Here is a 24,203-nt window from a genome sequence, read left to right as displayed (position 1 = left end):
TGTATTATAATGAATTGAATGTCAGGGTTTGAAACAAGTTTTACAATGTTTATGTCTAGGGGTATGATGGTACATAATATGTTTGTGTGTAAGAATACGATTATATATATATATGTTGATGTTGTTGCTTGAGTTGAGTTTGTGTCTATGTATATATGAATGTTGTTGCTTGGTTTGGGCTTATACAAAATATAGGGACATCATGCCAAAATTTTTACAAACCGTCAAAGTGATGCCCCTTGTTTGATTTGATTCATAATATAGTTATATCATTCAAACCTTATTTTGATTATGGTAATTATGCTAAGTATAGAGTAAGGGTGTGACACACGATGTCACAATGCCATCGTTGTGTTTCCATGAGTTCAACAGCACATAATCATCTGGTCTCGGAATTGATCCATCAACAAAACCTAGTTTGTTCTTCACGGATAGAGCTATGATCATAGCACGATGCCAAGATGTAAAATTATCTCCGGTCACCGGTTGAGAGACAAGAACAAGCCCAGGGCTGTTAGAGTGATGTATGTAGTAGGGGCTCATGGAATCCTCACACACATTGGTCACTGGTCCCATTGCCGATGATGAAAAAAAATCAATCAGATTATCACCTTCAATCAGTAAGATCCAGCTAATCTTTGATCTGTGAGATATGATCAAATCAGCGATGATTCACTGCAAGTAGATCCTTGGAATATGCTGCGATGAAGCTTTGAATTGGAGCCTCAATTATTGAGTGAGTGGAGCGGGAATAGCTCTGATACCATATTAGAGTTGGAGAGAAAAACTTCCTGGAATGTGAACTTCTGTATTCTCATTCATTCTTATGTGTCTGTACAAACTGATATATATATATATATATATATATATATATATATATATATATATATATATATATATATATATATATATATATAACTGACTAACTAACTAACTAACTTAACTAAAAATGTGCACGTGCTAATAATTTTTTTTATTTATTTGTTATAATTTCTAAAATTGTTATGCGTATAATGTTTTTTTTTCAAAGAAATAATAATGATATAATTTATTTGTGGAATGAGAGAATTAATTTTATTTAAAAATATTATTTTTAGTACGATATAAAATAGTATAAAAGATAATATAGATAACATGTCTAAAATTTTAGATTGAATGTCAAAATATATATATCCTCAACATCTTTATATCTAATGAATATTGTGCTCGAGCTAAGTAAACGTAACCTACTAGTGTTCCAACACGCTAAATGCATATACCAATGTCAATCATAAAACAGATCCGATGATTTACTAAATACACATAAAAAAAATAACGACTACGAATTACATACTTACATCGTTTTAAGGGAGTAAGAGATTTTTTTTCTCTCACAGATAATACAAGTGAATCCATGGCTTTATTTATGGTGTCATATCAGGCATGACTTGGTCTTAAAAGAGTTGCGTAAAGCGTTTGAATTCATGGATTTTGATTTTGGATCCTTTCGAAAATTGACTTTTGGATAATCGTTTTGCCCGATCAATTTACTTCTTTAAAAAAAAATCAAAATTCAATTATGGTAGTATTTATATGTGGTTTAAAGGTATTTTTTCACATTGTTATTTTTCTATGGTTCATATATTTAAAATGTATTATTATTATATATATTCTATGGTCCATATATTTAATTATTACTATATAATAAACCAAACCCCCTCTCTCCTATGAGAGGCCAAAAAGCGAAAATCAACCTTCCAATAGAAACCGAGTCCTGGTAAATGGACATACACCTAACACACATACTCAGTTGAAAAATACCAGAAAAAAATGGTGGCGGAGGAGGAGACGGCGGCGCTGATATTCACCTACGGCACCCTCAAGCGGGGATTCTCGAATCACCCGCTGTTGCAGGATATGATGGCCACGGGCGATGCTTCCTACGTTGGATCCTACCGCACCCGCGACAGCCTACCCCTTGTATGCGGGCCCTACCGCGTGCCGTTCCTCCTCAACCTCCCCGGCCGCGGTCAACGAGTCTCCGGCGAGCTCTACGCCGTGTCGCAGCGGGCGCTGGAGAAGATGGACGAGTTAGAGGGCCTGCAGAGAGGGCACTACGAGAGGCTGGCAATCGAGCTGGTGCGCGGCGACGATGAGGAGGAGAAGAAGAGGCCGCCGGATCCTACGCCGGCGCAGGCGTACTACGCACACCGGAGCTACGCGGAGGAGATGTGGAAGAAGAATGGGGAGGAGGGATATAACTGTTACACGGAGAAAGTGGCGAGGGGATACGTCAGGCGTAAAGATAGGCCGCAAACGCTTACTTTCTTGGATCAAATTCGTCTCTTTCTTTCTGAATGAAACAAGAAATTTGACCAACATTATGTTCACGTGTGGTTGAAATTACGGATTAAACATAATATCTCTTCCAGATTTTAATTTTTGTCCACGATAACATTTCTTTCAAACTCGGGTTAATTTGTTCGCTGAAAATCTCGAGCCCATATCATTTTAGTTTTCGAGGGGTGATGCCCATGAATCTGTTCAAGAATATGGTGATTGTGTTCTCCATGATTTTGATTTTATAGGATATGTATATGAAAAGAAATGCAATTGGTTATCGACAAGAGCGTACAATAAATCATAACATTACAGAGCAGAAGGCCACTTTGAACTACAACAAATGTCTTCCACTATGTTCTATGTTACATCTTGCAAGAAATTATATGGTACATTGTCCGACTGATCTAAGTGTTGATCTGGGAAAATGATAGAGAGGTGGAGACAGGTCGAGATGTTAAAGGACACGACTCCGTACCTTATTTTTCTTTGAATCATTGAGTTCCATCAGTGGTTGTGACCTGCAGAGGCAATGCCAATAAAATACATTACGAAACACCACATAATACCGAAGATGAACGTGACGAATTCATCAACAAAATTCTGAAGTATTGGATTATATCAAAAACTGTACATTACCAAGAAGAATAATGAGTCAAATCGGTACATTTTTCGACTTTCATATTAATTAATGTTTGTTGCACATAACACAGGGAAACAGAACAAGAACTCGCTAGCAAACTGCACGACTGGCGTTGAGTTTTTGTGGAATGGTGCAATCTGTTGTTACGTCATTAAATAGCAGGCATATGATAGGAAGCGTGAAATCTATAGCTTAACAGGAGTCCCTGAGTTCACCTAAACTTCATCCTTTGTTTCAGCTCGATAGCTTCCTCTGATAAGAACCACCAAATATTAAATGCCATTACTCTGTCTAGCATTGCTTATCTACATCCAAAGCTGTGATTTCCAACTCAATGGATAAAAGTTAGAACACACCTTCTTCTCCACTCATTTTCATTTACAGTTACCCCATGACTATAAAACAATCATTTTATCACCACAAACTTCATACTATCACCAGAAAGCTAGTATTAATACCACGTGACACGCACCAATGCCCCACAACATTTGCACACATGAACATATGGCAATGATGTACGCACTCTATTTGAAGGTAATCAAAAATCTATTACAACATATACTGTAGCAAACATACCAAATTGATGTGTGACTAATGCCAAGCCCATTACAGGTAAGTATCATCCCTTTAAATCTCGACAAATACTCCTGTATCAAAGGCAAAATCCAAATTATCAACAAACAAGTATCAAAGTACAGTCTATCCAAAAAGTTGAGTTTCCAGGGATTGAAACAAGAAGCTCTGAAAAGAAACCAAAATATTCAGGATAAACAAAACAACCACATGACCAACACTAACCTGTAAAGTATATTTTTCAATCTCATACTTTCCATTCAGATCGTACTCTAGTCGTTTATCAGGGTCAATTAACACTGCAAGGAAATTGCAGAAAAATATTACCCACGACATAATCATAATCAAAGGAAAATAGGTTTAGTAACAGACTAACAGTCCTATGATGATGATTAATTCGTTCTTGCAACGCGTGGCATGTCAAAAGTCCATAGATTTGAATTGCCTAATAACAAATTTTCCACCAGCTATTTTTGGGATTTCGATGATTAATTGTGCAGTTTTAAGATCCTAACCATAAAAGAAGCACTTGGAAGGCAACCCCGACCATACCTTTTGTCTAAATAAATAAAGAAAGAATCAGGTAACGGTGCCGATATTACAATAAAAAAAACTTGACTGTCCTTGTCTTCATTAAAAATAAATGATGCTAAAAGTCGATTCTTACTTCCTGCCCTATAAATTATCTTTGTTTTATATGATTTGAACTTGAGATCATCATAACTTAGCACTTACCGAGTTTCCTATAAAGGAAGTATAGAAGAGGTATTTTTTTAAGCACTGTAAAAGACTGCCGATATGGCAAAACCAGCGGTTCTACAATTTCCGGTCAGTGGAATATGTTTGTACTAATCCGACCTAGTGGACGAATCAACATTTTAATCTATTTTTTTAAATTTTGGTTAGCTAGTTCCAACCCAAATTGGCAAGAATCCATCAACCCGATCAGCTAATTCTGGCATGTTTATTTACATATATATTTATTGGTTTAATTATTTGTTTCCGTCCCTCTCTATCTTACAATTTCTTTCTCAATTTCCATTCAAATTTCTTCATCACAACTTTCCCATTCAATTTCACTTCCCTAAATACCATACATAATCTAAAACACCTCATCCTCAAACACCTCTACATGAAATACTTTCCCCTACACAGGTGAGAGCTTTGAGTTTGATTTATGTGGTATTTATAGATGAAAACTTCGGATATTTAGAAAAAAAAAATTTGAACTTTTAAAAACAATATTTTAGCAACTTAGGCAAGTTGCCCAAGTTGATCAATTATTGCTGCCAAAAAATTTAAAAAATGTTTTAAAATTATAAAACCCAGCCAAAATATACCAATGGCCAAGTTGGGTCAGCAAGTTCCACTGAACCAGGCAACCAGCCCACCAAAAGTTAAAAACAAAAAAAAAAGAAATAAATGGTTCAAAAGAAAACCAGAAAAAACAATGTTGATACTACCGACTGGGTCTGTAGAGTCGAAGCATATTCGGTCAATCTGTTCGGTGTTTTGCATCCGCCGACAATAAAATGGCAAAACCAGCGGTCTTCTATAATTTTTTTTATTTAAAAAAAGAACTTAAAAGAAGAAGGCCACAAAGCTGCATTTACCCTGGTTGAACTAAGGTCATACTTAATAAAATAATTTGTCAAAGGGAAATATATTTTGCAATCGATTAAAATTGCGGCTTGCACAGGTAAGGCCAAATAATTCATATGCTAGCATAAACAAATCACCGGTATAGGCTTCGTTGATCTCTTGAAAATTTTCAGTAACAGCACAGTCTCCCTTGTGTTTATCAGGATGCCATTTCTGTAGAACAATAAAAAAGTTCAAGAAAGTTCCCAGAAAATATCCATCAGGAGTCAGGACCCTTCGCATGGATGGTTCAGAGAAGATAAAATACCAACCAATGCTAGCTTCCGATAATTCAATTTGATTTTCTCATCAGTAGCATCATAGTCTACTTCTAAGACCTTGTAGTAATCCTAAAACAACAAGAAATCAAAACAACTTCCTCTTAGCCACATGGTCAAGTTACACAAGAAGATTAATGATAAGCAGTTAGTAATTCGAATTTACCTACAATGGAAAGGATTGAAATTGAATAAAAGAATAAATCAACAACCTAATTTAGCTTGCTCAATTTTATTTCTGAATTGACTTTAGAATTCAAAGGCGAAACCTTTCAATCTTCCCCTCATTTCGGACACTATAACGGCGACGGAGAAACGGTTAGTTAATGTTTGGTATCGGATGATTTGGGTACTGTAAAAGTAGTAAGTCGTTACCCTGGGAATCAAGCCTCTAAATATTAAGTATGTTTCCATTTCAGGTAAACGGTTTCAAAGTTTCTGAATTCCACAGTTCTGCTCTGTATATTCCGTTTCAATTTGAATTCTGAGCTAAGCTTATAAGACTCGGGTACACAATCTATTTGCCCAAAGTAGCAAGTTGCGCTTTTATTGCAGCGCTTTTATTGCAGCTGGTTTTAACCCTTGTACCTTGATATATACACATCCATTCAATTTCCTTAGCATCCGTGTGATAAGTCAATGCAATTATGTTCTGAGAAAATTGTGACTCAACAATAGTGCCAAGAATTCCAAGTTACATATATGCTTCAATTTCAACTTATACTCCCAAGAATATCAGAAATAAGACGATAAGCTAATTTTTAAGTCACGCAAAAGAAAGAGAAAATATGCAAATATTACTAGCAAACAAAGAGCAGCCGAAGAGAACTACTACCGAAGCTCAAAACTAACAGTGACAAGAATTAAAACCCTAAAGAAACTCATTTTCGGTCAAACAAAACAATCGGAATTCATGAAAAACCAATCAAGATTGCGAAAAAAATTCACCGATAGCATCAAAATTGGATACCTTGGAGGCTGCTTCGATGGTTATCGTCCATAAGCAGCAGCGAATAATTGAAGCTACAAAGAGATTCATTTGATGGAAGAATCCAGACAGAGAGATTCACACATGGGAATGAAGAAGAATGGATAGAATCGCAGTCATGTGGAGAGAGAATTGAACTTGAGGGCACGGGCTTATTGGGCTAAATAAATAAGGCCTTGCGACCCGACCCGGTCCGACCCGACAACTCAAGATATTTTAAAAATAGTCTATCTCCAAGGTATTTCATCCTCTTCAGATCCAAACTTCTCTCTCTCTATATTCTAGTCACCTAGTCACCGAGTCTTCTTCATAAGCAAATCTCTCAACTCAAAATGCTCGAAGTTGGATCCTTTAATTATAAGCTCGGGTCATTCTTTTACGACAAGCATTGAATCGGACAATTGCTCGGCTTCTTTTTTCTTTTATTAAATCTAAATCCACTGCTCGAAAGTTATCATTATCCGAGCCATAATTTATACTCGAACACTATGTTGACTGAATTATGTGGGTAGGAACGATACAAATTCAATTAAGTGATGACAAAAACTTGTGTGAGACGGTCTCACGGGTCTTATTTGTGAGACGAATATCTTATTTGGGTCACCCATGAAAAAGTATCACTTTTTATGCTAAGATTATTACTTTTTATTATGAATATGGGTAGGATTGACTCGTCTCACAGATTATGATCCGTGAGACGGTCTCACAGTGAGACTCACTTTTAGGTGGTAAGAAGGTTGTTGATGTCAAAATAGAATCAAACTATATGTATATTTTTAAAGAATGATAATTCTAAATTTGTTTGGTTGAATGATGGGTGAAATTGATTCTATCACATAACAAATCGGACACATTGACATCAAAGTGTGCACAACAGTCATAGCTTAGACTTTATTTATTGTCTCCCATTTTTGGTAATCATTTTTATTTATTCTGATGCAACCCGGGAGAAACTGATGAGTCGGGTCGAGAACTCTGCCAAGATTGCTATCAAAATATCGAAGGAAACTTGAATAGGGCGTTTGACTTGAATTGTGACTTCTCGAGTACTTTGAGGGATCTGCGAACAAGAAAGTAACCACGTGAATGTGCGCCGAAGGGGTATCCGGCGTGACTATTCCGATGCTTAAGTCAGCAGGGTGCTCAAGCAATAAAACCAATGTAGCCAAGTGATGGCTGTGTGATTAGTGTAACAGAGAATGAAATGAGAGTATTAAATGTGCGAGTTAATATCTGAATGGGAAATAAATGCAAGAACCTGGTATTTATAGTAGAGGATGCAATGATGACCTCGTTTTTTGTGTATGAGCATTGATTATAATAGGGTGGCTGATTATACCCTATTTCTTTGACATGTCAAATCCTGTACTAGTCACATCCAGCTCACCTGATTCTATCAACCATTAATGTTTTTGTCAGAGATAAGTCGGCTTGTGCGTGTTCTATCAATGTCGGCGCCATTAAATGCAGCACTTATATCGAGGTGACCGAGCAGAATACCTCTCAGGTTAATTACAGAAAAACTTGGGTATTCCATATCTCGGGGAAATCGTGTCCCGGGCGATCCAGCGGCTCGAGTCATTAATCCATTTTGTCATGCTATTGGCTTGAGAGCGTCCCATTTTGGCCTTGCATTAACCATGGACATGATCCATTGCCCGAGAAGTCCTAGGGCCCATCCCTGACCCGGGACGTTCCGGGGCATCATCACTCCCTCCTTAATTAGTCGGGCTAGAGTCATACTCGTTGTCCCGATTAGTCTTGTGTGCCCGGTCAGGAAAATCGCCTTGCCACTTGGTCTTTTAAAGGATAGTTTTAGCGTATTGAAACATGGATATTGCTGACATAAGCCATAGGATTTGTAAGAGACTCTTCGTTTCCCAATAAATTATTACGACGCATTGATTCTTGGACCTGTCTTTTCAAATACCTTTGCGTCTTTTCAAATATCTTTACAAATTTCCTATGTGAATTTGAGCCGTTTGATTCATTGTGGATCAATGGTGTGGATTGGTTTCCCTCTCCTATATATAGTAACACATCTTCTGTTCAAAGACATCAGCAAACTTATTATTCAAGGAACATAATGGCGGGTGCAAGGGGCTCGAAGTCCCCGGATATGGTTGCAGCCTTCAAGAAGTCTCCCTTGGAAACTCGAAAGGCTGCTATAGAAGATGAAGTTTTCCACAAAATTATCCACTACTGGGAAAAGCTTCAGAGATTGAAGTTTCTCTACGAGACCGGGGAAGCTAATGCTTCGAGGCTGGTGGTAAAGCTGAAGAAGTACCGGGAACGCCTGCACATTTCCGAGACAGCGAATCTCTTCGAGGATGATTATATCTACGAGCTGATGCTCTTCAAAGAAAGGAATATTCTGCCGAGCATGGTCGACTCTGATAGCTTCCTCAAGACGTCCATTGGAGGAATAGAGGGCTGGATGACCCTGTGGATGACTTTTGTAGAGGAGGAATATTATGATGTAGTTCGCAAGAATTTCTTGGGATAAATAAAAGCTATTTTTGTTTTACATCTCTGTTTTTTTTTATTTTAGCATCTTTAATTTTCATTAGTTGACATTCATAGGATGTATAGAATAACCGACAATCACTGAGCGACCTTAATCGAATATGAATAACGGATAATCACCAAACCGACCTGCCGGGTCCTCACATATCTCGGTTTTAGAATAAAGTACCGGAACCTCATATTCCCGGGCTTTAAGATATACTGCCGGGCTCTCTCACTGCCCGGGATAAAAATATGGCGCCTGGACCTTATTCTTCCCTTGCTAATATGCTTTGTCGGTTAGTGTTCTCGGGTATTTTACGGAATGTCATTATGACGTATGCTTTAGCATTTATATCGCCGAAAATTGTTTCATATTCCGAGAGCCTGATAATTACAACGCATCGATATCCGTGCACGTCCTTCCCTCTACTCGACTCTATTTCCAAGGCTCATCCTGATCGTTCATGTACTCATTCAACGGTTGTGATTGATTCTTCTTCTGAATGAATGAGAAGGCGTTTCGACTGCATTGAGCCTTTCCAACTTCTTCATTATTAAATGCCCCTTGTCTATAAATAAGACGATGGGGATGAAATGTGTCAGTTTAATATGTCAAGCTCAAGTGATTCCAGTGCTTGTAGTAGCACGGTCTCTTCCATTGGTGCTCACAGTCAGATACCAGTTGAACTACGTCCTTATGTGGAGAATTTGAAAAGGACTGTCGAAGAATATATCGAGGTAAAGGTTGTGTCTACCTGGTACAAGATCCAGGATATTAATAACGCGCACCAAAATGGCTTGGCTCTTACTCGTGCACAGAGAGTAGTGACGAGGAAATATAGGCGGGAGCTCGAAGTAGCTCGAATTGCAGATCTAGCCACCGACCAAACTCTGCTGCACGCAATGCTATGGAAGGAATGACATCATCTGAACAAGATCTCAACCGCCGAGTCCTTCACTAATCTTCACCTTCAGGAATTGACTGATTGGATAACTGAATGGCAAGATTATGTAGCTTCTAGTATAACTGTAATACGACGTCGACCATTTCCTTAATAAAAAATTTCTTAATTATCGTATCTTATGTTCCTTTATGTCTTTTGCAAACAAATCGGTATAAATTAAGGACGGATAAGCAATAAACGATAATATCCCGGGCTTAAAATTAAATGCCGGGTCCTCATACCACCCGGGTTTATAGATAGTGCCGGGGCTTCGTGTCTCCTGGGCTTACAGTATTTTGTCGTTTGGTTTCCCCAGGTAATTAATGCGATGTCAGAAAAGTGCATCCCTTTCTGAGAGGCTGTCAGGAACTGTTCATATTCCGATCAGATGAATGATTACAACTCCTCGATTTGTGCACGCGTCTTTTCAAATATCCCGCCTAATTAGGCCGCTCAATTTCCGAGGCTGATCATGTCTGTCCGATTCGTTTGGAATCAACGATGTAGATCGCCTCTCCCCCTATATATATCGGATGACCGGATTTCCAAAAGTCACTTACAAACTCAAACTCATAGCGAAGCTCTGCCAAATTCTCATCTCAAGCGTTTCCGTCGCGCAGATCTTATTCCGGCAGCCTTCCACCCACCAGTTACTACTTTCGCTTCTTTTTTCTTAGTAAGTTCTTTTTCTCCCTTACCACTTTTCCTTTTACGTCATGTCTAATTCCACCTCATCCACCTCCGGTAAAAATGTCAAGGGTTGGTCGGAGGATAATTCCCCGACCCCTTCTGAAACCTCCGTTCATATCCCAACAGGCGTTTCTATTGCTTCTTCCCGACCTATTTCCAAAAAACCTACTAAAGCTTCTTCTTCTCGACCTTCTAGCACACCGAGAAAGGGGAAAGATCAGGTAGCAGGGCCCTTATGGTTCTCTACCGCGACGTCTACCCTTCGCCCGGGTAGCATAGAGGAGTTGAGATCTTTAGGCTCCATCCCTTCTGACTATAATATCAAAATTCCTGGGCCGAATGATCACCCCGACACCCCTCCTCCCGGTTACCATACTTTCTTTTTAGAACAGCTTAAGAGTGGGCTTCGTTTCCCGATTCACCATTTATTCGAAATTATTGCTCGATTTTTTGATCTTCCCATTAATCACCTCCATCCTAATGCCTTTAGGATAATGGCGGCTACTTGGTTCTGTTCCGCATGAAATCCATCTTGATCAAGCCCCCTATTTTTCACTATTTTTATTCTTGCCGGTTCAATGACGGGGTCTTCTCTTTCATGGCCCGAATGCACTATCGGTTTTTAACTGACATCCCTTCCTCTTTGAAGGGATGGAAAACAAAATTTTTCTTTCTTCAATTCCCGACTCTGCCAACCTGTACTTTGGGCATTCTGTCTTCTATGCCCACACAACCTGAGCTTCCCCGAGACTTCAAGCTTCTCCCTCATTTTACCCATGCCTGGGATGCTTTGGAGAAGCAATCTTACCTGTCCTCGGTGCTGATCGGGGGGGGGGGGGGGGGCAATATGGTTCATTATGGGATCGGGTCCCGGCCTAAGGACCCATTGGATCGGATTATTGATGAATTTGATCAACCCGGGTCTCAGGCTGGTAAATTACTTTCTTTGGTCTACTCATATCTTGTATGCCTTAATTTTAAGGCAAGTCTTCAGGAGGCTGCTGCCAAGAGAAAAGCCGAGCAGAAAAAGATCCGGGCTGAGAAGAGGGCCCGGGAGATTCAAGAAGACGAAGAACGCCAATCCCGGGCGGCGGCTGAGGCCCGAGAAATCGAAGAGCGCTGAGTTGAGGCGGATACTAAGGCCCTGGAGGAAAGGCGGGCTCGGGCTGAGACAGAAACCAAGGAAGCCGAGGAGGGCCATGTTGAGACCGAGGAGACGGCTCGGGAGGAAGCCATCTCCCAAACTGCTGAGGAGGATCCGGTTCCTCTGAATCGTAAGAAGAGGAAAGCCGCAGAGGAACCGGCCGTGGAGACTGTGGTTTTAGAGGATGTACCCGAGGAGATCGTCCGATCTCCTCCATTCACCGGATCATCTGCTGGAAGGCCCTGGAATCTTCCCAACATTTTTGGGGATGACATTAGTTCGGATCTCGTCTAGATGATTCGGGGCCTTCTGCGGCCTGATGAGGTAGGGGCACTTACAAGGGCTTCACCCTAATGAAATGCTATGCGAAGGGGTAGCTCGGTCCTTCTCTGTAAGTATCTCTTTATCACCCTTTGATTTTATTATATCAATTTTTCTTTTCTAAGCTTCCCAGGTTGGTAGGGTTTGCAGATGCTCATGTCTCCTTTGAGCGGGTGGCTCAGGCTGCTAAAAAGGCCCGTGCACAGGCCACCTCTGCCCGGGAACTGTACGAGAAGCTTCAGAAGGAAACAAACCGACTGAAGGACCTTCATGAGCATGTGCTGGCTCGGGAAAGAGCTGTCTGGGAGCAGCAAATGAATCTGGTCTGGGCGGAACTTGCTGAGGCCCGAGCAGAGACACATGCGGCAAAGGAAGAAGCCGAATCCTCCTGGGTCCGAGCCGAGGACTTCCAGGATGCTGTGACCCTCATCAAGACTGCTCAGGAGGAGCAAATGGCCAACTTTTTGAAGTCCCCCAAGTTTAAGAAAATGGTGGCTGAGAAGGCATTCCCCTATTTTGAACAGGACTTCAACAAGTGCCTGGAGCAATTTGCGGAGGCTGGCTTGGTTCCAGCCGACCAGGAAGACTTTCCAGACCTGGAGAAGGCAGCCGCCTCTCTTCCAGATGATGAGGAGGAGCAGAACAAAGAGCAAGATCACCGGGCCGACTAGGGTTCTCTTTTTTTTATTCCGACTTCCGGGCATCTTGAATTCTTCGTTAAGGGAAATATTTCCGCCACCTCTACACTTGATAACTGCCTTAAGATATTTCCGAAATGTGGACTGACTTGAATTCCGTAATAACTATTAACCGATATTCCCCCATGAAGTATAAACTCGGGGGTTCCCTATGAAATTGAACTCGATAAATACTTAAGATAATTTAAATGAAATGATTCCCTATGTCGGGTAGATAACCGGGGTATGGGTTCCTGGGCCAAGATACGGGTCCTTGATCTTAGTAGATAACCAGGGTACGGGTCCCTGGGCCAAGGTACGGGTCCTTGGTCTTAGTAGATAACCAGGGTGCGGGTCCCTGGGCCAAGGTACGGGTCCCTGGACTTAAAGATAACCAGGGTGCGGATCCCTGAGCCAGGGTACGGGTCCTTGGACTTAAAGATAACCAGGGTGCGGGTCCATGGGCCAAGGTACGGGTCCCTGGACTTAAGATATAACCGGGGTATGGCTCCTCCGGGCCAGGGTACGGGTCCTTGGACTTAGAGATAACCAGGGTGCGGGTCCCTGGCCAGGGTACGGGTCCCTGGACTTAAAGATAACCAGGGTGCGGGTCCCTGGGCCAAGGTACGGGTCCCTGGGCTTAAAGATAACCAGGGTGCGGGTCCATGGGCCAAGGTACGGGTCCCTGGGCTTAAGATATAACCGGGGTTACGGGTCCTCCGGGCCAGGGTACGGGTCCCTGGACTTAGAGATAACCAGGGTGCGGGTCCCTGGGCTTAAGATATAACCGGGGTACGGGTCCTCCGGGCCAGGGTACAGGTCCATGGACTTAATAGACATTTCCTTGAATCATTTCCTTATTTGATGAAGGAATACAATAGATACATGCGTTTTTAAACATAATATTTCTTTAAATGAAAAGCATTCCATGGCCTCTTGAGAGAGTGTCCCTGAGAATCTTCAAGATAGTAAGTTGCACCCGAGCCGACTCTTTGAATTATTTTGAAGGGTCCTTCCCAACGGGCTTCTAATTTTCCCACATCACCCACCGGCTTGACTTTCTTCATAACCAAATCTCCAACCTGAAAATTTCGTGGCCAGACATGCTTGTTATAGGATTTCATCACCCGGCTGCGATAAGCTTCCATTCGAATGGCTGCTCGATCTCTTCTTTCTTCTACTAAGTCAAGCTCAATGGCCCGGGATTGATCATTGTTGCTCGGGTAAGATTCTATCCGAGTAGAGGATTGCCCAATTTCCACCGGCAGGACTGCTTCTGAACCATAGACGAGGCTGTAGGGTGTTTCCCGAGTAGATGATCGAGGCGTAGTTTGGTATGCCCATAAGACACTCGGTAATTCTTCCACCCAATCTTTTTCTTTCCATGGAGCCGAGCTTTCAATACTTGCACGATGATCCTGTTAGTTACTTCAGTCTGGCCATTAGCCTGAGGGTAAGCTACTGACGTGAAAGATTGAATAATCTTCATTTCTTGACACCAGGAGGTGATCTTCTTTCCCTGGAATTGTCTTCCATTGTCTGAAATTAATCTCCTCGGGATGCCATATCTGCAAACAATGTTCTTCCAAAGAAATTTCATAACTTCATCCTTGGTAATCTTGGCTAATGGTTCGGCCTCTACCCACTTAGAGAAGTAATCGACAGCCACCAGAAGGAACTTTTTCTGTGCTCGGGCTATGGGGAAAGGGCCAACGATATCCAAACCCCATTGGTCAAAAGGGCATGACGCGGAGATTGGTTGCATACTTGTAGCTTGGCGATGGTGAAAATTAGAATGGTGTTGACAACCCTGACATTTTTTAACAAGTCGGGCAGCATCTTGGCTCACCCGAGGCCACCAGAACCCGGCCAATATAGTTTTTCGAGACAGAGCTGCTCCATCGAGGTGTTCTCCACAGCATCCTTCATGTATTTCCCGGAGGACGTACTCTGTCTCGCCTTCTGATAAGCATTTAAGTAGAGGACCCTGATATGACCGCCTATAAAGAATATTATTCAAGAGGGTGAATCTGGGTGCTTGTTTCTTTATCTTTAAAGCTTGAGCCCGATCACTTGGAAGCTTGGCTTGGACTATATATTCAATTAGGGGAGTCATCCATGACTTCACTTGAGTAGGCGATGCTTCATCAACAGATAGCACCAACCAGGTGAAATACATGATTTCCCGAGTGCTTACTTCGGATATAGAAGTGGCCAACTTGGCGAGATTATCAGCTTCCCCATTCTCTTCCCGAGGGATTAGTTCAATGCTCCAGTCGGTAAAAGTGGCAGCCCGGGCTGTGATAAGTTTCAGGTATTTGAGCATTTTTTCATCTTTGGTCCCGTAAGCACCTTTAATTTGTTGTGACACCAACTGAGAATCAGAATAAATAATCACTCGAGAAGCTCCAATTTCTTGGGCGGGCCTGTAATCCCGACAAAACAGCTTCATACTCAGCCTCATTATTTGTAACCCGGGAGTCAATTTTTAAGGCCAATTTGATCTTCTCTCCGGATGGGGCAACTACGACCACCCCCACTCCACACCCTGATAAGTTTGACGCGCCATCGACAAACACCCTCCATACCTCTTCTTCTGCTGGATGGACCGTCTCTATCAAGAAATCTGTTAAAGCCTGGACTTTGATAGCAGCCCAGGGTTGATATTCAATGTCGTACTCTCCCAGTTCTATCGTCCATTTGACCATTCTTCCTGAAACTTCCGCGTGTGTCATTATTCTCCCGAGGGGAGAATTGGTGAGGATCACTATTGGATGGGACAAAAAGTATGGCCTTAATTTCCGAGCAGTCACCACCAGGGCTAGAGCTATCTTTTCCACTTCAATATAAATTAATTATGCCCCTCGGAGGGCATTACTAACATAGTATACGGGCCTCTGATCTGTCCCTTCTTCCTTGATTAGAACAGATCTAACAGCATGTTCAGTGGCAGATAGATAAACCCACAACTTTTACCCCGGCTCCGGCTTTACCAGAACATGCAACTCAGCTAAATGTTTCTTCAAGTCTCGAAAAGCCTGTTCACACCCTTCATCCCAACCAAATTTCTGGGCCTTCCTGAGAACTTGAAAAAAAGGATAACTCCGGTGAGCAGATCGAGAAATGAATCGAGATAAAGCGGCAATCCTCCCGGTCAATTTCTTTACCTCTCGAGGAGATTGGGGAGAGGACATATCGATCACATCTTTGATTTTTTCTGGGTTGACTTCAATTCCTCGGTCCGTAACCATGAAACCTAAAAATTTTCCACTTTTAACCCCGAACACACACTTGGCCGGGTTGAGCTTTATTTCATATTTCTTCAATGTGGCAAAGGTTTCTGCCAAGTCATCAATAAAACAAGACATTTCTCGAGTTTTGATCAGGATATCATCTACATATACCTCGATATTCCTGCCTATCTGTTTCTGGAAGACTTGATTCATTAAACGCTGGTACGTGGCCCCGGTGTTTTTCAGTCCAAACGGCATGACCACATAGCAGAAGGTGCCCCCAGAAGTGATGAAGCTGGCATTATCTTGGTCTTCTCGGGCCATAGGGATTTGGTGATATCCCTGATACGCATCCATGAAACTTAACAACTCGAAGCCAGAAGTGGAATCCACCAACTGATCGATCCGAGGAAGGGGGTAACAATCTTTCGGGCAAGCTTTGTCCAAATCCCGAAAATCCACACACATCCTCCACTTCCCTGTGGCTTGGGAACAAGGACCACATTAGAGAGCCATGTGGGAAATTGGACTTCCTTGATGTGACCGGCCTTCAGCATTTCTTTCGCCCGTTCTTCAATGATTTTGTCTTTTTCAGGCCCAAAATGCCTTTTCTTCTGTTTCACAGGTCGGGACCTAGGGATGATGTTTAACTTGTGCTCGGCTACGTTGGGTGATATTCCCATAAGCTCCTGTTGAGACCATGCAAAAACAGAGATATTAGCTTTTAAACAGGTTAAGAGTTTTACCCGGGTGGAAGCTTCCAAGTCTCGGGCCACCCGGATACTTTTCCCCGATTCTACTTCTACCATCTCCTGCTCATCTTCCGCAACGAAATGCACTTCTTTCTCCTCTACCTCTCTTGCTCCCTGGGCCATCTTCTTTCCTTTGTCATCCCTTCTCGCCCTCTTCTGGTCTACTCGGACTGTTTCACCATAGCACTTCCGGAGGAAGGCTGATCTCCCTTAACCTCTCCAACTTGTCCTCGTACCGGGAACTTGATTTTCTGTTGATAAGTAGAAGCTACAGCTCTCATCTCGTTCATGGTTGGCCTTCCCAGGATAATGTTGTACGAAGATGGGGCGTCTACTACGGTGAAAACCGTCATAACCGTTTTCCTCAAGTCTCCACTTCCGAGTGTTAGGGGTAGAGTGATTTCTCCTTCAGGGTATACAGTATGGCCGGCAAAGCCGAACAGAGCAGTTTCAATTGCTTCCAGCTGGTATTCATGTAAATCCATTTGGATCAGGGCTTCTTTGAAAATGACATTAACAGAACTCTCGTTATCCAAAAAAACTCTCAACACATCATAGTTAGCGACCCGGGCCTGAATGACCAAAGCATCATTGTGAGGTAGGCTGACTCCTCTGAGGTCTTCTGGACCAAATCTAATAATCGGCTCATTCTGCATCCTCCCATTAACTTCTAAACACATTCTTCTACCCCTGGCTTTCCTAGCCTGGTTAGATTCACCATCAGTAGATCCTCCCGAAATCATTTTGATCACTCCCCGGCTAGGGGGAAGGTCCTTCTTTTCCACTTGCCTACTCCTTTCTTCCCGAGAATCCCCTTCTGTTCTACTGCTTCCACTCGGGACGTCGACCGATCTTCGGGGAGCGTTCGGTCCAGATCGCCGTGATATCCAGGGCGGTGACCTGAGCTCATCTCGGGGAGGATGAGATTCCAGCCCAGAATGCTTTTTAAATCCTTTCCTAAGGGCTCGGCACTCATTCGTATTGTGAGAACATTCTTTATGGATAGTGCAATATCCTATCTTCTCTGGTCGAATTGATCGGGCTGTGAGATTAGGAGGTGGGGCCACATCCGAGCTGCATTCTTGAACCTCCCTATCTCGGGCACTTCTCAAGGGAACGTGAGAAAGATGCCCGAAACCATTTCTCTTGTTATTTCTTTCCTCAGGCCTGACAACCCGGTCCCCCTGGCTCTTTTTAATGCTTCTATCTTCTGGTGCTGGGCCTCTTCCATATTGATGTACTTTTCTGCCCGGGACAGAAGATCTTCGAAATCCTCGGGAAGTTTTTTGGTGAGAGAGCGGAAGAAATCCCCTTCCAGTAATCCTTGCGCAAAGGCGGTAGTTTTTGTCTCGGGCGCACATGCAGGCACATCTAAGGATACCCGGTTGAATCTTCTGATATAAGCTTTGAGAGTTTCATCCTGGCACTGCTTCACCTTAAATAAACTGAAGGCAGTCTTTTTATATTTCTTACTACTGCTAAATTGATGTAAGAATACTTTTTGAAAATCTTCGAAAGAGCGAATACTCTGAGGAGCTAACCCCTCGAACCATCTCTGAGCCGAGTCGACCAGGGTGGTTAAAAACACTTTGCATTTGATCTGGTCTCCATAACAATGCAGCATAGCCATGTTTTCAAACCTAGCAAGATGTTCTTCAGGATCAGAGCTACCATCATATTCCTTGACTTTGACGATTTGAAATTCCCGGGAAGTGGCTCCCGCACGATGGCATCATCAAAAGGACAGCCTTTAACAACCCGAGAACTGATCTTGGAACCAAACTGCCCCTCCAAGACTTTCACTTTTTTCCTCAATTCTTCCAATTCTTCCGCTACGGTAGGGGACTTAGAACCAGCACTGGATTCCCTCTCTTCCTCCCTTCTCTCCTCCCTTCTCTCCTCTTCTTGATTTCCTTGACCTTGCTCTTGCTCTTCTTCTGGTTGGGTAGAATGGTGAGGCTGATCTTTATTTTTTGCTAAGGCTTCTTCTACTGCCTTGGTTATCATTTTGGTCAACTCTTCGCTTGTCAGATTGAAAGTAGGTGGGGCCCATTGGGGGCGGACCGCCCGTACCAGAAATATGGGTGTTGTTTTCTCCCTGAACTCGGGAAGTGTCTTGATTTGCTGCTCTTCTAGTAGGAGCCATATCAACGCCTTAGGACTCAAGATTTCCCACAGACGGCGCCAATGATGCAACCCGGGAGAAACTGATGAGTCAGGGTCGAGAACTCTGCCGAGATTGCTATCAAAATATCGAAGGAAACTTGAATAGGGCGTTCGACTTGAATTGTGACTTCTCGAGTACTTTGAGGGATCTGCGAACAAGAAAGTAACCACGTGAATGGGCGCCGGAGGGGTGTCCGGCGTGGTCACTCCGATGCTTAAGTCAGCAGGGTGCTCAAGAAATAAAACACATGTAGCCAAGTGATGGCTGTGTGATTGGTGTAACAGAGAATGAAATGAGAGTATTAAATGTTTGAGTTAATATCTGAATGGGAAATAAATGCAAGAATCTGGTATTTATAGTAGAGGATGCAATGATGACCTCGTTTTTTGTGTATGAGCATTGATTATAATAGGGTGGCTGATTATACCCTATTTCTTTGACATGCCAAATCCTGTACTAGTCACATCCAGCCCAGCTGGTTCTATCAACCATTAATGTTTTTTTTCAGATATAAGTCGGCTTGTGTGTGTTCTATCAATGTCGGCGCCATTAAATGCAACACTTATATCGAGGTGACCGAGCAGAATACCTCTCAGGTTAATTACAGAAAAACTCGGGTATTCCATATCTCGGGGAAATCGTGTCCCGGGTGATCCCACGGCTCGAGCATTAATCCATTTTTTCATGCTATTGGCCTGAGAGCGTCCCATCTTGTCCCGGGCATTAACCATGGACATGTTCCATGGCCCGGAAAGTCCCAGGGCCCATCCCTGACCCGGAACGTTCCGGGATATCATATTCTATTACTACTCCAATGTGAGATTGATTGATATGAGTCATATTTATATGTTGTATTTTGTTGATTTTAGTCTATTTTATCAAGTTCATATTTCATTTATATTTGTTTTTACATGTTTCATATGATCACGGCTCATCTTGATTTAATAATTTACAGGAAAATTGGAGGAAAAGATGGAAATTTAGGAGATTTAAAGAAGTTGAATAGTGCAGGTCGCGCCGGGGCAATTACTTTTTATTGATCGGCGTGAGAAAGAAGAAAATGGTGTGCACGGACAGAAGATCTCGCTAGGACGGTCACATTTTACTGCATCAGTAGGCCCGATGAATCTACAAGAACAAAGACAATTAATGACATTCTACGGCAGTAGCTTTTTACCATCCCAGGGCGATGAATTATGGAAATTTTTTGGGACACGATTTCTTTCCTTATCTGATGGGTTATTGGACACAATTAGAAGCAAGCATTCATAAAACACAAAATATTGGATGAGATTATCACTTTTCAGCGGTCACAAGCAAAATAAATAGATATATAAGTACTCGGAGTTGAGGAGGCAAGCGAAAAACTCTAGATTTTCACGCAACATTTTATTTCTTCTTCATCTCTTTAGCATCTCTAGTTTAAAAACATTGTTTTGATAATTTGATGACGTGATTTAATAGATAACTTTTCTTTTTTGTTGGAATTAAGTGGAACCTACACCAATACATTGTTTTAGTTAATTTAATTTTTGACTTTTGGTTTCCTGCTTGATTGTGTTATTGTTTTCTTTAAATTATTTGAGCCTAGATAACTTATTTAATATTCTATATTGTGAATGAATTTGAGAGAATAGTTTGCTATAAGAACGAGTAGCATAATCCGTATATTTACAGTTTGTGTAGACATATAAAATTGAATGTACGTTGATAATGATATCCCAATAGTTCGAAAGCTAAGGGATTCCATAAATCATGCATTCAATCACCTTGGATAAATAATTGTGTTGAATTAGTTGAACATAGTTTGAGAGATTATGTTAATAATTTAGAGAATCTTGTCAAAAGTATGAGTAATTGTTGAGATTAATTAGTTGAAATAAACGAGGGATAGATGAACTAAAATTCTCAACAAATTACTTCCCACTTGATTTTAATATGCATTCAAATTGCTTAGTTGATTTATTCTTTGAATTAATTTTACTTTGAATGCAATTTAAACTTATAACATTTCAAAATATCGTTTATACTTTATCAAAGATCAATTTCTGAAAATAATAATTGTGTGATATAGTTTCTATGGGACGATATCTGTACTTAATACATTATACTATAACTTGACTCGTGTACTTGCGATTTATTCGGTCATAGAAGTTAAATTTTGTTGGGGATTTTCAGTGGAAAAAAAGCTCGATCAAATTTTTGGCACCGTTGCCCGGGATTGTTAATTCACGATTATTTTTTCAGTTATTTTTCTTGGTATTATTTATTTTCATTGATATAATACCCTATCTTTTATTTCGGATACCTCTCTCGTTGCATCTCAGGATCAAATAACTTTGAATTTTAGTAGTTTGATCCTGAGATCGAGAGAATCTTTTGTAGACCAAGACAAAAAAAAAGTACATGACGGAAGGACCTATCTAGACAAGACGGAGAACAACATCACAAGGTGTCATGATGCATACCCATGTTGGAGTATGAACAATCCTCTCTTGATGGGAGTGCGACCAGTTGTGAATGCAAATCAATTTGAAATCAAGCCGACAATAATTCATATGATTCATAACACAGTCGAGATTGGGGAAACCACACTTGATGATCCCAGCATTCATATCGCAAATTTCCTTGACATTTGAGACACTGTTAAGCACAATTGAGTTTCTGATGATGCTATTCATTAATGTTTATTTTCATTTTTTTAAGAGATAAAGATAAAGCTTTGTAAAATTATTTTCCTGTAGGTTCCATCATAACTTGGCAGGATACGACTAAGGCATTTCTTACTAAGTAATTTTCTCTATCAAAGAAAAATATTTTGACAGCTGAGATCACCACCTTTGACCAATATGAGCATGAATTGATGCATGAGGCGTGGGAGCGCTACAAAGATCTATTGCGGAGATGCCCACATCACGAACTGCCTCTTGGACTTTTGGTACAAACCTTTTACTATGGTTTAATTACTTTTAATCGTACTATGATAGATACAACTACATGTGGAACACTCTTGAAACAGACGACAGAAGAAATATATGAGTTGTTAGAGGAGATGTCTGATACCAGTTATTAAACTCAATCTGAGATAAACAATGAAATGGGAACTTTGGGAATTCATCAGGTAAACAATATTATTGTTATGTCTGCACAACTTGAGGATTTGAAAAAAAAAAAAAATAAACAATTTGAGTATGGGTGGCACTGCTTTGAGAATTCAAGAGGTATTATGTGATACTTGTGGGGGTGAACACTTCACTAAGGATTGTCAAGATAGAAATCATTTTTATGTGCTTGATGAGAACAACTAAATTATTCGGGCAGCCAGAATCACCCAAGGAAGAACCCATACTCTAATACATACAATTCTAGATGGAGACAATATCCAAAATTTTCATTGAGAGACCAAAACAATCAGAATAGTGCTCAAGGAGCTCAACAATGTGGGAAGCATCCTATGTACAAGCCTGAGCCTTAAGATGAGAAGTCTAGTTTGTAGCAAATTATGTCAGTTTATTTCTTCTACTAAAACTAGGCTACAATATCAAGACACACCAATTAAGGGTTGAAAAATCAAATAGGACAATTGGCCAAGATGATGGCCAATAATAATTCTAACACCTTGTGATGCGAAGAAGGCACGGGGGTCGCTGGAGTTGCCCGAAGGACCTATAACAAGGGGGCGTAGTAAGAAGTTTAAGGATTCAAGGGCTCATGGAATGCTGCCGAGAAGAGTCTGCAAATGGGATGTTCAAATTAGAGAAGTTGGGAGAACATGGCAACAATATTGGAAGTCCTTGGAATATCATTCAAGTGCAAAATAATCATGAGGACAACCAACCCCGCGCACCCGCGCCAAAAGCCGCGCCACCGCGCGTGCAATACTAATAATTGATGCCACGGACAGAAGCACGCGCGCCCCCGCATGCACTGCCACCACGCGTAAACATGCGCCAGCTGCTGGACGAGGATAGAAATCAGCATGCAGCTGCGCGAGATCATGCTCATCCGCTCGTGCCGCCGAGCAGATTTTTGTTGGGCAACCATAGTTACGAATTTTATTGTTCTTTTGCTTATTTATTCATTGTAAAACATTGGGAACAACAATTATTGAGTTATATATAATTTCTTTGAGTTTCTCTCAAACATTCAAGGCTTTTGCTTTGTTCTTAAAATTCAAACTTATCAAAGATTTCATCTTTGTGGTGTTTTTCAATTGTTTTCGCACGGATTGTTAAAGACAAGTTCTTTGAAAGTTCGTCTGAAATTAGATTGTTCCATCGTGAATATTTGTTGCTAAGTTTTCATCGCCTAGAGGTGAATATCACAAAACGATTGCTTGTTTCAAAAGATCGGGACAACCCCACGTTCTTTGTTCATCGATTCGAGGGCGTGACTCTGTTTTTGAGCGCGTTTGCTTTTTGTGATTGAAGAATCGTATCATTTGGTATCAGAGCTTCTGGTTCCCTTTGATTCAAGTAAGTTTATCGTTGCTATTTTCAGATCTGTTAATCTTTCATTCTGTTTTCAGATCTGCGTTATCCTATCATTCTTAGTTTTTGTGAGTCTGTGAATTTTCAAAATTCTGTGTTTGTTCTTGGAATTTTTAAGTGCATAGGAAATTTTCGAGTGCACAGAGGGGAAAAAAATAGGAAGAGTACAAAAATTCCGAAAATTTGCCATATATTGGTTTTGCTATTTTGTTTAATTCTCTTGTGGGAGCCATATTCAAGTGTCTCTCACAGTCAATTTTTTTGTTTTCAAATTTCTTGGCTTTGCGCAATCTATGTGAGGCAGTTGCGAGTGTCCACAAGTTGAGTCTGGTTGGTTTGATATAAAAGTACAAGCTTGAGCACATCTTAGAGAGAACTATCAAATTTGAGTGAAAAACACTTGAGTGCGAGCGTTATTTCTTTGGAGTGACCAGTGAGTATTTGCAGTGAGGGGAAAAAAAAGAAGAGTACAAAAATTCTGAAAATTTGCCATAAATTGATTTTGCTATTTTGTTCTATTCTTTTGTGGGAGCCATATTCAAGTGTCTCTCATAGTCAATTTTTTTTTTTCAAATTTCTTGGCTTTGCGCAGTCTAAGTGAGGTAGTTGCGAGTGTCCACGAGTTGAGTCTGGTTGGTTTGATATAAAAGTACAAAGTTTGAGCACATATTAGAGAGAACTATCGAATTTGAGTGAAAAACATTTGAGTGCGATCGTTATTTCTTTGGAGTGATCTGTGAGTTTTTGCAGTGAGAAAAAAAAATAGAGAGGAGAGACGAGTGAATTTTCTTTGGAGTGACCATGAGAGGTGAGGAATATTTTTATTTCTACTAAC

The 24,203-nt window shown here is 41.1% G+C and overlaps 2 protein-coding genes across 2 annotated transcripts; one reads left to right on the top strand and one right to left on the bottom strand.

The window, feature by feature from the left end:
* Window positions 1-1,695: 1,695 nt before the first annotated feature.
* LOC140816345 (putative gamma-glutamylcyclotransferase At3g02910) lies at window positions 1,696-2,418 on the top strand. The gene has a single exon (XM_073175553.1). The coding sequence runs from the start codon at window positions 1,810-1,812 to the stop codon at window positions 2,338-2,340; it is 531 nt and encodes a 176-aa protein (XP_073031654.1). The 5' UTR covers window positions 1,696-1,809; the 3' UTR covers window positions 2,341-2,418.
* A 155-nt stretch (window positions 2,419-2,573) lies between these two features.
* Window positions 2,574-6,493, bottom strand: LOC140816042 (uncharacterized). Its single transcript, XM_073175109.1, has 6 exons — window positions 6,425-6,493; window positions 5,449-5,526; window positions 5,275-5,350; window positions 3,761-3,834; window positions 3,539-3,609; window positions 2,574-2,840 (listed from the first exon to the last, which is right to left on the bottom strand). Exons 1-6 carry the CDS (start codon window positions 6,491-6,493, stop codon window positions 2,777-2,779), a joined length of 432 nt encoding a protein of 143 aa, XP_073031210.1. The 3' UTR covers window positions 2,574-2,776.
* Between the last annotated feature and the right edge of the window lie 17,710 nt (window positions 6,494-24,203).

The sequence above is a fragment of the Primulina eburnea genome, chromosome 16 (genome assembly GCF_022965805.1).
Source record: "Primulina eburnea isolate SZY01 chromosome 16, ASM2296580v1, whole genome shotgun sequence".
NCBI lineage: Eukaryota > Viridiplantae > Streptophyta > Magnoliopsida > Lamiales > Gesneriaceae > Primulina > Primulina eburnea.
This window is presented reverse-complemented; position numbering and strand designations above follow the sequence as displayed.